The 15,392-nt window shown below is 37.3% G+C and overlaps 1 protein-coding gene across 3 annotated transcripts in view; it reads left to right on the forward strand.

Moving 5' to 3' along the window:
• The window catches only part of LOC127005838 (synaptic vesicle glycoprotein 2C-like), a 38,977-nt gene extending 25,729 nt beyond the window's left edge, over positions 1–13,248 (forward strand). For all 3 annotated transcript variants that reach the window (XM_050875048.1, XM_050875037.1, XM_050875029.1), the window contains 4 exons: positions 792–969; positions 1,920–2,161; positions 4,472–4,631; positions 4,954–13,248. In XM_050875048.1, the coding sequence (XP_050731005.1) occupies positions 792–969; positions 1,920–2,161; positions 4,472–4,631; positions 4,954–5,134 (761 nt within the window). In that variant the 3' untranslated portion in view covers positions 5,135–13,248. The remainder of the gene's footprint in view (positions 1–791; positions 970–1,919; positions 2,162–4,471; positions 4,632–4,953) is intronic.
• Positions 13,249–15,392: the final 2,144 nt, after the last annotated feature.

A 15,392-nucleotide genomic window follows, 5' to 3' on the forward strand; every position in this document is an offset into this window, starting at 1 on the left:
CCTTGAACTTAATATTAACTAGAGTAGAAAAGCAACGTTTTGGAGCCATCTGATTAGTGTAGATTCACTTAGGTTTAAGGACAGACCACCTAGTCTGGACCATGGGGTCTGTGTGGTCTGATTTTCTATGTAAATCTATGTAAATCTCCTCTCCTTCTGTACCACCATGCTTACACATAACTGATCCAAGGTACTTAAACTTATTAACCTCCTCCATTTCTTAATCATTAAAAATTATTTTGCATTCTTTTCACATTCAATTCCCACTCTATATGGGCATACAAAATCCACAACCTCATTTCTACTCCACTCACAAACCATCACTTTACTTTTGTTGACATTTAGTTTCAGCTTTCTCCTCTTACCGGCTGTTTTGGTTACACTCGCCTCGTTCATTCCTAGCAGGTATCAAGTATTATCCATATTGTTGTCTCTTGAGGTCACTGCTCCTACGTATGAGATAGCAGAAGCACAAGAGAAATGATACCTTACAAAGCACATAATAGGGACACGTCAATGAGTGACCTCTCTTGGGTTCAGGTTTGGATCATAGAGAAAATTCAGCCAATTGCAGCTTGCACTTATATATAGCTCGGCCATAAGTGACCTACCTAATATAATGTAAAGAAACAATGTGACCAAGCTGTTACATTATTGTGAAGATTGCTTTTGTCAGTCCCTGGAACAAACTATACAGGTTGTGTTAACCGATTCACTGTCCTAACTTTTTTAAGTATTACTTATTGATATAGCTATGTGATGTTATAATAATTGTCTTCTTTTTTTAACAGGTAAAGTTTTTCAAGACTATATGTTCAACAACACTCGTCTGGACAACATTCAGTACTTAAACACGAATTTCGAGAACGTCACATTCAGGGAAACGGTCCTGAACCATGTTTTATTCCTCAACTGCTCACTGACCAACTGCATTTTCTCAGACATTAGAAGCAGCAAAACTTTTTTCAAGTAAGTATTCTATAGAGTATTTACAGTAGATCAGAACTATTGAAACAGTGGTTTTCATGGGTTACTGAATGGATAGCAGCAAATTTATTGAAAGGACAGCTTGAATATACTCAGATTTTGTACTATTTTTGAATAGCTGGAAATGACTTGTGTGCTCTCACTGGCTTCTGCAGTATGGCACACTGCAGAGAAAATTGTTGGTGAGTAGGTAATACCTGAAAGTGGGAGACAATACGACAGCTTAGAGACTGTTAGCGCTTTGCCTCAACTTCAGTCCAAGTTTAGTTTGGGTCTTTTCTTGCTCCTCCTCTCCCCATGTTGCTGCTCAAACCTATATTTGATCTGTCCCCTTTCTAGAGCATTCTAGGGGAAACTGAGACTCAAACTTTTATGACTACATGCAAACCATCCACGGGCAAACACCAGACAGTCACAGAGCATACACAAACCCTCCAGAAAACCAGTCTTCAGACTACCCCTACTTAATCCATGCATCATACTGACACACACATGCTCTATGTACAAACTTAGAAAGTACTATCTTATGATCTGGATATCTACTAGGCGACAAATGTCTCACAACTGCCCAAGGCTTCACCACACCAGCTGGGATCCTCAATGATGACTGCATACATGTTGAGAAATTCCTTCTTCCTTCCCAGTTGGAACTTCACCACCACTGACCTCATGAGATCTGAACAATTTCTGGTGACTTTGCCTGAGCGATTTTTCAATAGACACCTAAGGTACCACAGATGTAACCACTTGCCCTGTATCCTAAGTTGATGGATTCTTTCCCACCACAGGTTTAAGGGATGACGGGACAGAGATCAATGCCAACTCAATATGCAGTTATATCGTATGCCCTTAACTTTACCTTACTTTATTGGTTATGATACTGCAACAATTTACTATCATATTTTCTGTTTAATGTTTCGTCTTTCACACAGGTACTCCACTCTCTTTCACATCAACTTCACCGACACAGACATGCATCCCTACCGCTTCCCATACTGTGATATGGAGGACATCACTTTCCATGGTCTTGCTCCAGGCTGTACATTGGATTTTGATTACAATATCCACTACAAAGAAATATTTCAAGAAAACCTAATTGGTCAGCTGACAATGATACCTGGTACTCTAGCAGCATCACTTTTCATGGATAAACTTGGTCGAGTAAAAGTTATGAGTAAGTATACTTGAGGCACGTTTTGGGCAGTTGGAATGAATGTTAAAAGTCAGATCTGATAATAATGTTGTAAGAGGAAATAGTATGATGCTGGATAACTTCATGTCAGACTTTACAATGATTTATGAAGATTGGGCATCATCAGTGGTGGGCACAGTTCCACTAATCCGCTAACCGCTAATGAAGCTAACTTTTTCGTTAGCTGATTAGTGTTTTCACTAACTTTGGAAACAGTTAGCAGATCAATTAGCTTCCGCTAAATGTAGTTCTTGTTCCTTGTGGGCAGACACAGCACCAGTTGAGCCACATGCCACAATAATTCCAGGGCTTCCACTTTTGGGTAAATTATGCCTTAAAGTAGGGTAATTGGACAAATATTAGGGAATCTTTTTGGTATTTTAGGCTAATGCATCTCCCATTTCCAACTCTTTGATCTCGGGATTTAATAACATATTGAAATTTCTGGTCACTAGGTCTGTTTTTAAGGGTTTTAGAGCCAAAATACTAAACCAAAGCTAAATCCATATAAAATAAAGTTAGCGGTTAGCATTAGCTTCCACCAATTTCTTTAGCAGTTTAGGGTAAGCGAAGCTAACGTTTTAGTTAGTGGATTACCAGTTAGCAGTGCTCACCACTGGGCATCATTAGAGAGAAGCTTACATGAGAATAGAATGTAATAAACATTTCACAGCCTAAAGTGTCTTTCTAACAATTCATACTATTAAACTTGTCCATTAACACATTTTGTGTCATTATTTTTCAAGTATTCTGACACTTGGAGAAATGGAAGGAGGTTCTGTGTAATTATGATTATAGGCTAAGTTGATTCTTTTAGATGTTTAGATGCTCACCTTTATGCTGATCACTCAATATTCAGCTCTGTGTCCTAAGAGGCACCAAAAAGAAACATGTTTTACACCATAAGAGTTTGTGTTTAGGGACAGGCTCCCCCTTCAACTCTTTTTACCTAAAACATTCATCAAAATGGTCACATGACATCTGAACCCCTCCTTGGGCCCAGTGTTGTTAACTGTGCCCTTGTATGGAACTGTTCTCACACAAACTGTGCATGCTCAGAAGCAAATGTTTAAAGACTTTTTTTTTTTTAGTGATGGGATCACTGCTCTCCCCTCTGACCCCCCCACCCCACACAAACTTTACCATTAGCCTGTTGGTGGGAAATAGTCACTGAAGATGATTTTTTTTAAGAGTATCTTCCAAACACCTATCCCCTATTCTTCGACAACACTCAGCTGTCACCATTTTCAACATTAAACATCCTCGGTCTATCCTTAACTCAAAATCTTAACTGGAAACTTCACATCTCCTCTCTCACTAAATCAGCTTCCTCGAGGTTGGGCGTTCTGTATCGTCTCCACCAGTTCTTCTCCCCTGCACGGTTGCTATCCATATACAGGGGCCTTGTCCGCCCTCATATGGAGTATGCCTCTCACGTGTGGGGGGGCTTCACTCACACAGCTCTCCTGGACAGAGTGGAGTCTAAGGCTCTTCGTCTCATCAGCTCTCCTCCTCTTACTGATAGTCTTCTACCTCTTAAATTCCGCCGCCATTTTGCCTCTCTATCTTCTATCGTTATTTACATTCTGACTGCTCTTCTGAACTTGCTAACTGCATGCCTCCACCCCTCCCGCGGAACCGCTGCACACGAGTTTCTACTCATGCTCATCCCTATACTATCTAAATCCCTTACGCATGAGTTAACCAGCATCTTCACTCTTTCATCCCTCACGCTGGTAAACTCTGGAACAATCTTCCTTCATCTGTATTTCCTCCTGCCTACAACTTGAACTCTTTCAAGAGGAGGGTATCAGGACACCTCTCCTCCCGAAATTAACCCCTCTGTCGGCCACCTCTTTGGATTCTTTTTAGGAGCAGCGAGTAGCAGGCCTTTTTTCTATTATTGTTTCCTTTTTTTGTGCCCTTGAGCTGTCTCCTTTGTTGTAAAAAAGAAAAAAAAAAAACATATACATAAACTTGACCATACTATACAGATCAATATGTAATACAGGTTATATACACATACACTATACAGCTCAAAGACATGCTCCCCTTTGCCTTTACTTTACCATTATCCTGTCTGGGAAATGGAGTTACTGAGGATGATTTTTTTTTTTTTCTCTCAAAAAGGAAAAAAAGCACAAGGATTGCCTTCCAACAAAGAATCATAAACAAACTTGACCAAAGAAGTCTTCTTGTGAGCTTATGTACATGAAAACCATTGTTAGCATTGTATATATATATAAAAAAATCATTCCTCACCTTTAAGTCATATTACTCCTTATTTTACAGGTATATCATTCGCTTTATCATCTGTGTCTGCATTCTTCATCTGGTTTCTCAAGAGCAAAGCTGGGGTTATTGTTTTTGAGGCTGTGTTCAACTTTATATTCATATCTGGTTGGAATGGATTGGATATTGCTACAACAGAAGCTTTTCCAACTCACATCAGGTACTGTAACTTTTCAAGTGTTTACTGAATGAATGCTTATTTAAAGAATATTTCAAAGGACATACTACATATGGTACCTCATTTTGAAGATGTCTGCAAGGCAGGATGAATGAGACACCACCTTGGTCCCTGATTTTCTGTGAAACATTTCAGTATGAAAGGAACAATATTGTGACAATGATGTATGAACATGCATTTCACCATGTACTTTTCCCTCCTTTCAAATTTACTTTTCCTCCTTCACAATGTTTAACCCCTAATTAGTTTTCCCACACAGATATTGGTTTTGGTTATTATAATGATATATTACTTTCCATTACAGAACAACCGCTTATGGATTCCTAAGTGCTGCATCACGCATCGCTGGAGTTTTAGGATCACTATGTTTTGGTCAGTTCATCTACTCTAGTCAAGCAATCCCTATGCTCACTACCAGTGCTGTTCTCATGATTGGGGCTATTGTTTCTCTTAAACTAAAGGAAACAAAAGATAACCTTATTTAAATCATATTTGGCAGTATCAGTGTCAGTGAAATTTAGATTATTGCTCCCAAAAATGGAAGGGTGATTTGCAGATTTGGTGAAATATTAAGGGTGACTATATATTCAAAATTAAAACTTCATTACATTTATATCAGTCAACTGAAGACTCAGTATTTGTGTACACAAATGCTTGGCAGTCTTTCGTACTACTTGGTAGTTTTCTCTCAAGTTTTTCCCAAGGCATGAATGAGACATGTGATTCCAGTTGAGATGCACAGAATACTGAAGTCTACTGAACAAGCAAGCACTACACTGCTGAAACCTAAATCCATTTTCAGGAGAAGGTAGAAAAAAATGTCAAAATAATATAATATATAAAATCTAGTTAGCATATCATCACACTCTAAATCTTTTTGAAATATCATATACCCATCTGTCACATTTCTTCCACATATTAACTTAACCTATGACAAAACTGTATCATTATTAGTTTTAGCATATAGTGTCATTCTCATTTTTTCATATGGTGGCACCATCTCATATTTAATATCCTCTTTACCAGTCATTATCTTTTCACAAACCATGTCATTTAATGTTAGGCCTATCATTATCATGACTCATTTTTATTCTCCATATTTAACTTTTTATGTACTCCACATGAAAAAAATTGCTAGGTATTTCAGCCAGCATATTTTGTCATATAATACAGTAATACCATTGGCTATTTAAGAAAGGCTAGCTCCTCAAAATGCTGTGATTTTCACAAATTTTGCCTCTAATTTCAAACCTCATATTGATGCTGGAGTCCAAAGAGAAATCATAGATATCATCATCCTCATCATCACCATAACTAGATCATCACTACCATCATTATCTTCAGCATCACCATTATTGTCATCATCATCAAACAGACAAAAGCATGGAATTACGTCACTCAGCTGCTGACACTTCAGGAGGTGCCAATATTTGAGCTTCCATTCTCAACCCCCTTCAAGGGAATTTCAACAGAATCATAAAACTTATCCAGCCAAGAACTTTGCAGCCATTCTCTTAGCCTTCAGCCTCCAAAACTATCAACAGACAGTGAACAACAGTGACAAGCTAGATACATCTGTCATTATACTACTTCAAAGCTGGACCATTTGTAACCCTTTATTTTGCTCTATGGAGAATGGTCGTAAGTTATTTTGTTTCTGTTGCCTTAGCATTGATTTGAAAATAGGTGCTAGACTAAAGGATTAGCAGATCATAGGAAGAGGGGAAACTGTTAATCAATAGACAGTATTGGCTATACATGCAGTGCCACACTCGGCCACCTGGAGAACTGTCAGAGGTACTTTTCCTAATGAACTCTGTTCTTTTTTCAATTTTGAGATTCTGGAATACAAGTCCAGAATACAAGGTATGCTTCTTTGGTGTTTAAAAAATAAACATGGTACCTGCTGGTCAGGAAAAAATATATTTTACTCATTGCTCATAGGTTTATAAGTTTGCATTTAGTTATGGTATACGGTATATGACCACTGAGTGCCGAATGTACGCAGGTCCATATCTACCTCGTGAACAGCCCCATACTGGCTAAGGGCAACATGAGATGTTTCATCTCTGGAATATTTAATTCATGGCTCTATTTTGCTTTCTAGGATTTCTAGTATATAATTCAATTTGATATTAGATGAGTATTATTTCTGAAGGTGTGGTTATTTCAACTTCTATTCTTGAAATAAGTGCTTTACACACACGGTGCTGCGGTAGGCAACGCCAAAACTGTATGAAGTTGGTAAACAAAGGGTAAAGCATCCCCGTTGCAAATTGATAGCCAGTACAGTCTATTTGTGTGGCAGGCAGTGGGGCATTTCACCACCTTGACCTTTCAAACAAATAAAAATGATAAAGAAAAGATTGAGAATATTACAAAAGGATTTGAATGAAACATCACTTTCAGCCAGGGATCATCATTATAGTGTGGCTGATCAGGGTAGTAATTTTTTTTTTTTTTTTTTTTTTTTTTCTGTTCATGCAAAGCACTGACTGACTAGTTTGAAAGTGGTATTGACAATTATTTTCTTATTAATAAGTCACAAAAATACCTTCATCAATTAAACTTGTGTACCATCTTTCTTTTTGGTGTAACCTCAATATTCAAGAGTGTCAGGCACCAACATATAATTCATGCTTGTACTATACAGACAGTCTTCACTTACACAATTAAGTTAATAGTTTATTTCATGGGTATGCTTTTTAATTCTTAAAGAAATGCATTGGATCAGTATAAGTATGGAGGAAAACAGTGTTATGTTCCAGGTTGCATGTAGTACAATGTGCGTATGTGATTGTTTTTGAACATCTTATACCTAAGCATTTCTTTTGTTACTTGCCCATCAAAAAGGAATCATTTTACCTTCATTCACTTTGATGATGAGAAACTAGCCACATTAACAACATCAATACCTATATAGTTTATTTGTAAGATTGGCTGAATCCTGCATTATCTAACTTCTTTTGCTCTTTATGTCTGCCCGTGTCTGTCACACACACACACACACACACACACACACACATACATATTCTGTGTTTCTCTATAAGAGCAATCGATATGTTACAGGAAAAAGAATGTTGGGTAGACTGTGAGTACCTGGATCTGAAAAACTTGTGCTCAGACAACTAAAAAATTTTTGCTGATAGGAACAGTCACTGTCCCCAACTGAGCAGGGGGAATGGAGGTGAGGGGTGTACGTGTCAGGCCCCAGCAGTACCCATAGCTCAGTCCTCTGACCTCAAAGAGAGCTCTCTTAGGAAGGGTTTTTGCTAGCAATCAAGAGTCCAGCATGTGATCAGACCATGTGTGAATTATACACACACACACACACACACACACACACACACACACTCTAGTGTGTGAAAGTAAATAAGAGCTGCAAGATTATCTAAAAGAGAGGGATCCCATGATAGTTTGCCTAACTGAAACTAAACTAAAAGAAAATATCCAAATTGAGTTAGATGGAAGATACAATGTATGGAGGAAGGATAGAATGGGCAAAGGCAGAGGAGTGGTGATAATGATAATGAAAGAGTTATTAGTAAAATCAATAGAATATGGAGAAGGAAAAGCAGAAATAGTGAGTGTAAGCTTGGAAAACAAGAATAGAGAAAGGATGACGATTGCAGGAACATACGTACCACCAAAAACTACATCATGGAGTAAAGAAGAATATGAAAACATGATTGATGACACCATACAGAGTTTGAGGAGATTACTTAAGGCAAACAAAGGAGTAATACTAGTTGGCGATTTCAATTGCAAAGAGGTTGACTGGGAGAGGTTTGAGAGCAATGGTAGTGATGTGGCATGGGGGAATAGATTCTTAAATTTAATGATGGAAAATTTGATGATACAAAGGGTGAAGGAAAGCACTAGATATAGAAGAGACGATGAACCAGTAAGACTGGATTTGGTGTTGACAAGAGAAATTCATGTGAAGGATGAATTGAGGTATGATTGCCCCCTGGGAAAAAGTGATCATGTGCTCATAGAGTTGGAAATGGAGGAGGAAGGAAGGGAACAAGACGAGACTTATAGAAGCAATAGATTAAACTATAGGAAAGCAGAGGTGGAAAACCTCAAGAAGTTTTTTGGTGAATTGGATTGGAAAGAGTACAAGAGTACAAGTGAAGTTCAAGGAAAGTATGATATTTTCATGAAGGCGTACAACACAGGTGTTATGAAGTTTGTACCAAAATACAGACCGAGGGAGAGGGCTAAAAAGGACTGGTTTAATGCAAGATGTGCAAAGGCAAAAGAAAAGAGAGACAAAGCGAGGTCAAGATTGAAAAGAAACAAAAATCAAAGAAACAAAGAAGACTTTAAGGCAGCGAGAAATGAGTACGTGAAAGTGAGAAAGGAAGAAGAGAAACGATACGAAAAGGATATTGTGGAAAAGTGTAAAGAACATCCCAAACTATTTTATAGATTTATATATGGAAAAATTAAATCAAGAGAAACAATTGAAAGACTGACTGAAGAGAATGTAGAGATCGAGGATCCCAAAGACATGGCGGAATTATTTAACAAAAAATTCCAGCAAGTGTTTACCAAAGAATCATTATTTAATGAACCACAAGAAAACAACTTAGATGTATATATGGAAGAGGTCAAAATAGATAAAGAGGAGATAAAAAAAACTATTGGGGGAATTGGAAGAAGGGAAGGTCGTGGGACCGGATGGAGTTTCAGGTTTTATACTTAAAGAGTGCAGAAATGAGTTAGTCGGCCCAATATATGACATCATTAGGTGCTCAATAAAAACTGGCACAGTGCCTAGGGAGTGGAAGAGGGCAAAAGTGGTACCTATATACAAAAGTGGAAAAAAGGAAGCACCCGGTCTCTGACCGGCGTAGTATATAAAATATGTGAAAAAGTAATAAAAGAACAATGGATGAGATTTCTAGAAGAACATAATCTAATCACAAACAATCAATATGGGTTTAGGAAAGGCCGCTCATGTGTGACAAACTTGCTGAGCTTTTACTCAAGAGTGACGGACAAATTACAGGAAAGAGACGGATGAGTGGATTGTATTTACCTAGACTTAAAGAAGGCATTTGACAAAGTTCCACATTCAAGACTGCTGTGGAAACTAGAAAATAAAGGAGGATTGAGAGGGAAAATGAAGTGCTGGATGGAAAGCTACTTAAGAGGAAGAGAGATGAGAACCGTGGTTAAGGACACTAGATCGGAATGGAGAATGGTGGAAAGTGGAGTGCCCCAGGGGTCGGTTTTAGCACCAGTACTCTTCCTAGTCTATATTAATGATATGCCAGAGGGAATAAACAGCTACATGAGCCTGTTCGCAGATGATGCTATGCTGCAAAGACATATACGAAACAGTGAAGACTGAAAGGAGCTGCAAGAAGACCTAAACAAGATTTGGAAATGGAGTCAGAAATGGGAAATGAAATTCAACGTGAAGAAATGTCATGTTATGGAAATGGGAAAAAGTGTAGAAAGACCAAAATGGACATATAAAATGGGAGATGGTGAAATATTAAAGAAAGTAAATGAAGAGAGAGACCTGGGAGTAATAATGCAAGATTATATGCAACCTGAAAGTCATATAAATTGGATCTTCGGTGATACATATAACATGGTGAGAAATATAGGTATAGCATTCCACTACATGGACAAAGAAATGATGAAAAAATTAATTACTACTATGATCAGACCTAATCTAGAATACACAGAAACAGTGTGGTCTCCACATATGAAGAAACACATAAAAAACCTAGAAAGAATACAGAGGATAGCAACAAAAATGGTTCCAGAACTGGAGGGACTGACATATGAAGAGAGACTAAAGGAAATGGACTTACCAACACTAGAACAAAGAAGAGAAAGAGGAGACCTAATACAAATATATAGGCTATTGAGTAAAATGGAAGAAGTGGATAACGAAAAATTGCTACTAAGAGAAGAACCTTCCAGCAGGAATACTAGAGGACATAGTAAAAAGTTGAGGAAGGGAAGATGCTCAAGAGACATAAAGAAATATAGCTTCCCACAAAGAAATACAGAGGTTTGGAACAGACTAAGTGAAGAAATAGTATCGGCGAAGAGTGTGCAGAGCTTCAAGGAAAAGTTGGATAATTATAGATACGGAGACGGGACCACACGAGCGTAAGCCCAGGCAGGCCCTGTAAAATTACAACTAGGTAAATACAACTAGGTAAATACACACTCCGTGGCACAACTGGTTAGAGAGCTGTGCTGCCAGGCTTCATGGTCTGACAGGGCGGCGGTCTGAGCCCGCTCAGGCTGGATTCTTTCCATTGACTAGGAGTGGTTACTGTCCAATTACGAGTCCAACACGTGATCATGCCGTGGTGGTGAATTGCACACACACACACACACACACACACACACACACACACACACAAAACACCGCTCCAGTAGCTCAGTGATAGAGCTCTGCGTTACCAGGCTTCATTGTCTGGCAGGCGAAGGTTTGAGCCCTACTCTCTCTCTCTCTCATCACTTGAAAAAAACATACCATAGTGAAAAAATAAAGCTAAGTACTGTGTGTGAAAGATCTGCCAAGTATTTAAGTCACATAGTAGGGGTGAAGTTTCAATAACGGTTATTTTGATCATGAATATTGATACCAGTACCTAAACTTTATAATGTACCAATAGCTTGGAACACTGTCTACATCTATATAATATTCATGTGGTGGTCTTTGTATCTGTACTAGAGTTACGTCTTTAATGTGCATGCTGGTGGTGGGTGTCGTTTTGAATGTGCTGTAATAAGTGAGATGTATAAAGTTGGTCTTCAATTGTCAGTTTTGCTCCTGGATTGTTCAGGAAGCCATGGTGATATTTAATGTCTGTGCTTTCTTGAGATGAGATTAAACTGAGGCCCATGCGTACTGTGAAACATTATGGATGATCATGGTGCTGAATATAGACAAGTATCTTTGGTTGTGGGCCACCAATTATTGTTGGATGACAAATTCAGTGATTGTATGGCACTAAAGATTTTGCCACTTGTTACTAAAACACTAGAGGCATTTCGGTGTTACAATATACTACATGGTTAATATGAAGTTTAACTTTTCTGTGAGAAGATTAACAGTCTGAAAAAAATGTTGTCAAAGTAGTCTTCAAGGATTCCAGTAATGTGTGGCATAGCCAGGATTTTACAGTGAGGAGCACAAGGAGATACAGAATTTCATGAAGAGATATGTGTAACTCAGTTTCAATGTGTAACTCAGTTTCACCTATACCTTTCTTGATTCTTTCATCGTTTTATCAATCATATCTTAGAAGCACAACATTAAGATTAAACACACATAAAACAATGGTGATATGTTGACTTCCAACTTCTTTGTTATGAATTATAACGAAACTAAAAATATTCAAGTTTTTTTCCACAAAAATATACATTATTAGAGAAAATGATACAGATACAGGGAATCTGCAATGTAATGAGCTATTTCACACTACTTCTTCAAAGAAATTTCTTGATTAATGTTTTTAAGATTATAAACTCAGGGAAAATTCCCTGATTCATAACTTCTGAAATTCTTTATTCCCTCTCTTTTTTTGTGTGAAAAACTGATGTACTTGTTTAAACTTGTTTATGAAAAAAAATACATGAATAGGAAATCAGTTACTTGTTTATAATTACTGCTAGAGAAAAAAAAAAACAGAAAAGACAGGTGTCTTCCTTCAGCCGTCCAACTTACATGTTTTCTTTGGACATATTCATGAGCCACTGCCTTTCATTAGAATCAGGAATGAGATGTTTCCCTAAGTAGAACGATGGATTTTTTTTTTATCATTGCAGTACCTACATGTTAACTAATACACTGTACATTTTTATAGCCCATCATGACTAAATAATTTTTTAAATTTTTATGAATTGGTTAACAATCTCTAATGGCATTTGTGGATACCTTGGTGATCTCAGGTTTAAAATCTGTCTGCTTTTGGTAACTGAGCCATGTTTTTTTTAAGTAAATAAATGTTGTATAAGAAATTAACTGTCTTTCCCTATCAGGAGCACTTGTTTCAAGGGAAACAGTGAAGACTAAATTTTCCATAGTTAGCCTGTTAAAGCCACCCAGTCAGTTTACAGTGAGACGTGCATTTAATAGTTGCAATATTTCCCTCAAATTGCCAACTGCTGGTATTTATCATGAAAAAAAATACTAAATAAACAAATAAGAAAACAAATAAAAAGCAACATAACAAAAAAAATAGTTAAATGAAAATTATGTTTAGGCATTTATTTTTGTATTTTTCAGAACTTATTGTTATTTTTTAATTATAAAATGCTCTTATAAGAAGGATTCCCTGTACCTATAACGAAAGAGAGGCCCCTTCACTCACCCCTCTATGGGAGACATGTGGTAGCAGGTTAATATTAGACTGATCGACAAATACGAACACCCTGAAAATACTCCATTACTGTTGTTATTGCAAGTGAAAGTTCTCTGAAGGGACATTAGCTAGGTTTTCAGGAGAGCTAGGGCACACGATGCCTGTTACTCATCACTTGTTGTGTCTCTATACAGCTGTGTCACTGTCATTACAATCCATTTATTATTTTTGTCTTTTATAAAAGATTTGATTTATATGGCTGCTTTATTGACTGTTACCCCCTCATGACCCAATGTGTGTGTGTGTGTGTGTGTGTGTGTGTAGAACTTCTGTATTTGCATATTTTTTTCTGTTCTCATTACTAGTATCAAAAACTGAATGCTTTATGGATAATAAAAAATAAAAAAATAAAAATAAAAATTTACTAATGACAACGCTAAAAAAATTGTGGCATAGATATTGCTGCAGCTGAAGAGTTGAACATTTAGCCACACCCACCCACACCATAGGAGCTTCAGTTGTGGGAGTGACACCTCTTGGCACCAACAAAAACTGTACAGAACACTGAAAACAAAAAACAAAACAAAAAAAAGTATATATATTTTTGGGGAAGTAAAAAAAAAAATAGTCCTAATAAATATTAAAAGAAAACTTTTGCCACTGTCTGTGAATAATAATAATAAAAAAAAAAATCATTAGAGTATGAGTGAAACATGACATTTGAGAAAAAATATCACATTAATCCACCCCTTGTATATGGACACAATACCTATATAGATGATTTCTTGCATGAAACTAAGGGTCGTATTACAAGACGTATCGCCACCCAAGAACACATATTTGACAAGGCTTTCGTAGGAGTTGTGAGCATTTCCAGGGGTAGTTTTATGACCCTGGTGGTAGTTTGACCCTCCTTCTGTACCATGAGCCTAAAAAAAAACTTATTATAACCTGATTGATCCCCCCTTTGACCTTTAGAAATAGCTGTTGTGAGAATCGAAAGTGTCTTGTAATACCAGCCTAAATATAAAGACATGATGTAAATGATAACATTTTTTTTACTATTAAATATTCCTGGAAATGAACATCGACTACAATTGTGGGCCTTACCTATACTATCCATCATATATTCATGTTTGACCATTCTGGTATCACATCCTCTTCTAATTCTGACTATTCATCACCCACGAATTTTGTACGTAAATACTTTCGTGGGGTAAAATCCACCCACCCCCCTAACATAACTCCACCTCGAGTGATTAATAGAGCTGATTTCACAGTCCAACACACTAGCTTCTTAATCACCCAAACCAAACTATTCACTCTTCTACAATCCACAATGGTTAGGTTTTCCACACAACATCAGACTCAAAAGAGATTTCCCATATTGCGTTCTCAATTTTCTTAATTTAAACATGAACACAATCCACTAAACAAGGAATTTGTTAAGTCTTTGATATTGGTTTGGAGGCTTACTAACCCATCATCATCATCATGCATGTTATCAGAGGTGGGCAAGTGCGGTACTTAGTGCGGTAGTGCGGTAGTACCACATCACAAAAAAAGTACCGCACTACCGCAAACTTTCTGAAAATATCGCACTAAAAAATTCCTGCGGTATTTTTTGCGGTACTTAGAAAATTATCGAAGACATCTGCAGCGCGGCATGCTCACACATTTTTTTTTTTTTTTTTTTTTTTTTACGGTGAATCGGACTCAATCAGTCAATCGGTATCAGTCATCAGAATCAGTGATTCATTCATCCTGACTTTTCAGTTATTGTTCAAAATTAAATACAAAATGAATAACTCAGAGTAAATCTGTTCGTCACTCAACCCAAGGCGGCGCGCCATGACTGCCTCTGACGACGACTGTACATGGCAGTGTACAACAGTAAAAGCAAGCACTAACATGATGGCCACTAAATCTCATGTCCCATACAAATTTTTCTTTGATGCATAACTTAGACCATACTACATACTATATCTGTTTTTTAACTTCATTGTAACTTCTCTCTCTCTCTCTCTCTCTCTCTCTCTCTCTCTCTCTCTCTCTCTCTTTTCAATGTAGCCAAGATCAATATTGTTTGATTATAATAATAATAATAATAATAATAATTTATCATTATTATTATTATTATTATTATTATTATTACCATCTCCTCGTTGAAATTTCCGAAATTTCCACGTGGTTTCTTTGCTGAGGCCTGAGACGTCAGTGCTTAGATCTTTCCCACGGCCTCGCTATTACCAGTTGCAGTTGATGTGATTTGTCTTAATATGTTGGACAGTTTGAATAATGTTTCACTCTTCCCGTCATGACTTTTCTATCTTAGTAATCTTTCGTTTTCGCTCAAACGCCGGAGGATTCCTCGTCTTCCTACCCTCTTCCCCTTCCT

Source organism: Eriocheir sinensis, chromosome 3 (genome assembly GCF_024679095.1).
Source record: "Eriocheir sinensis breed Jianghai 21 chromosome 3, ASM2467909v1, whole genome shotgun sequence".
NCBI lineage: Eukaryota > Metazoa > Arthropoda > Malacostraca > Decapoda > Varunidae > Eriocheir > Eriocheir sinensis.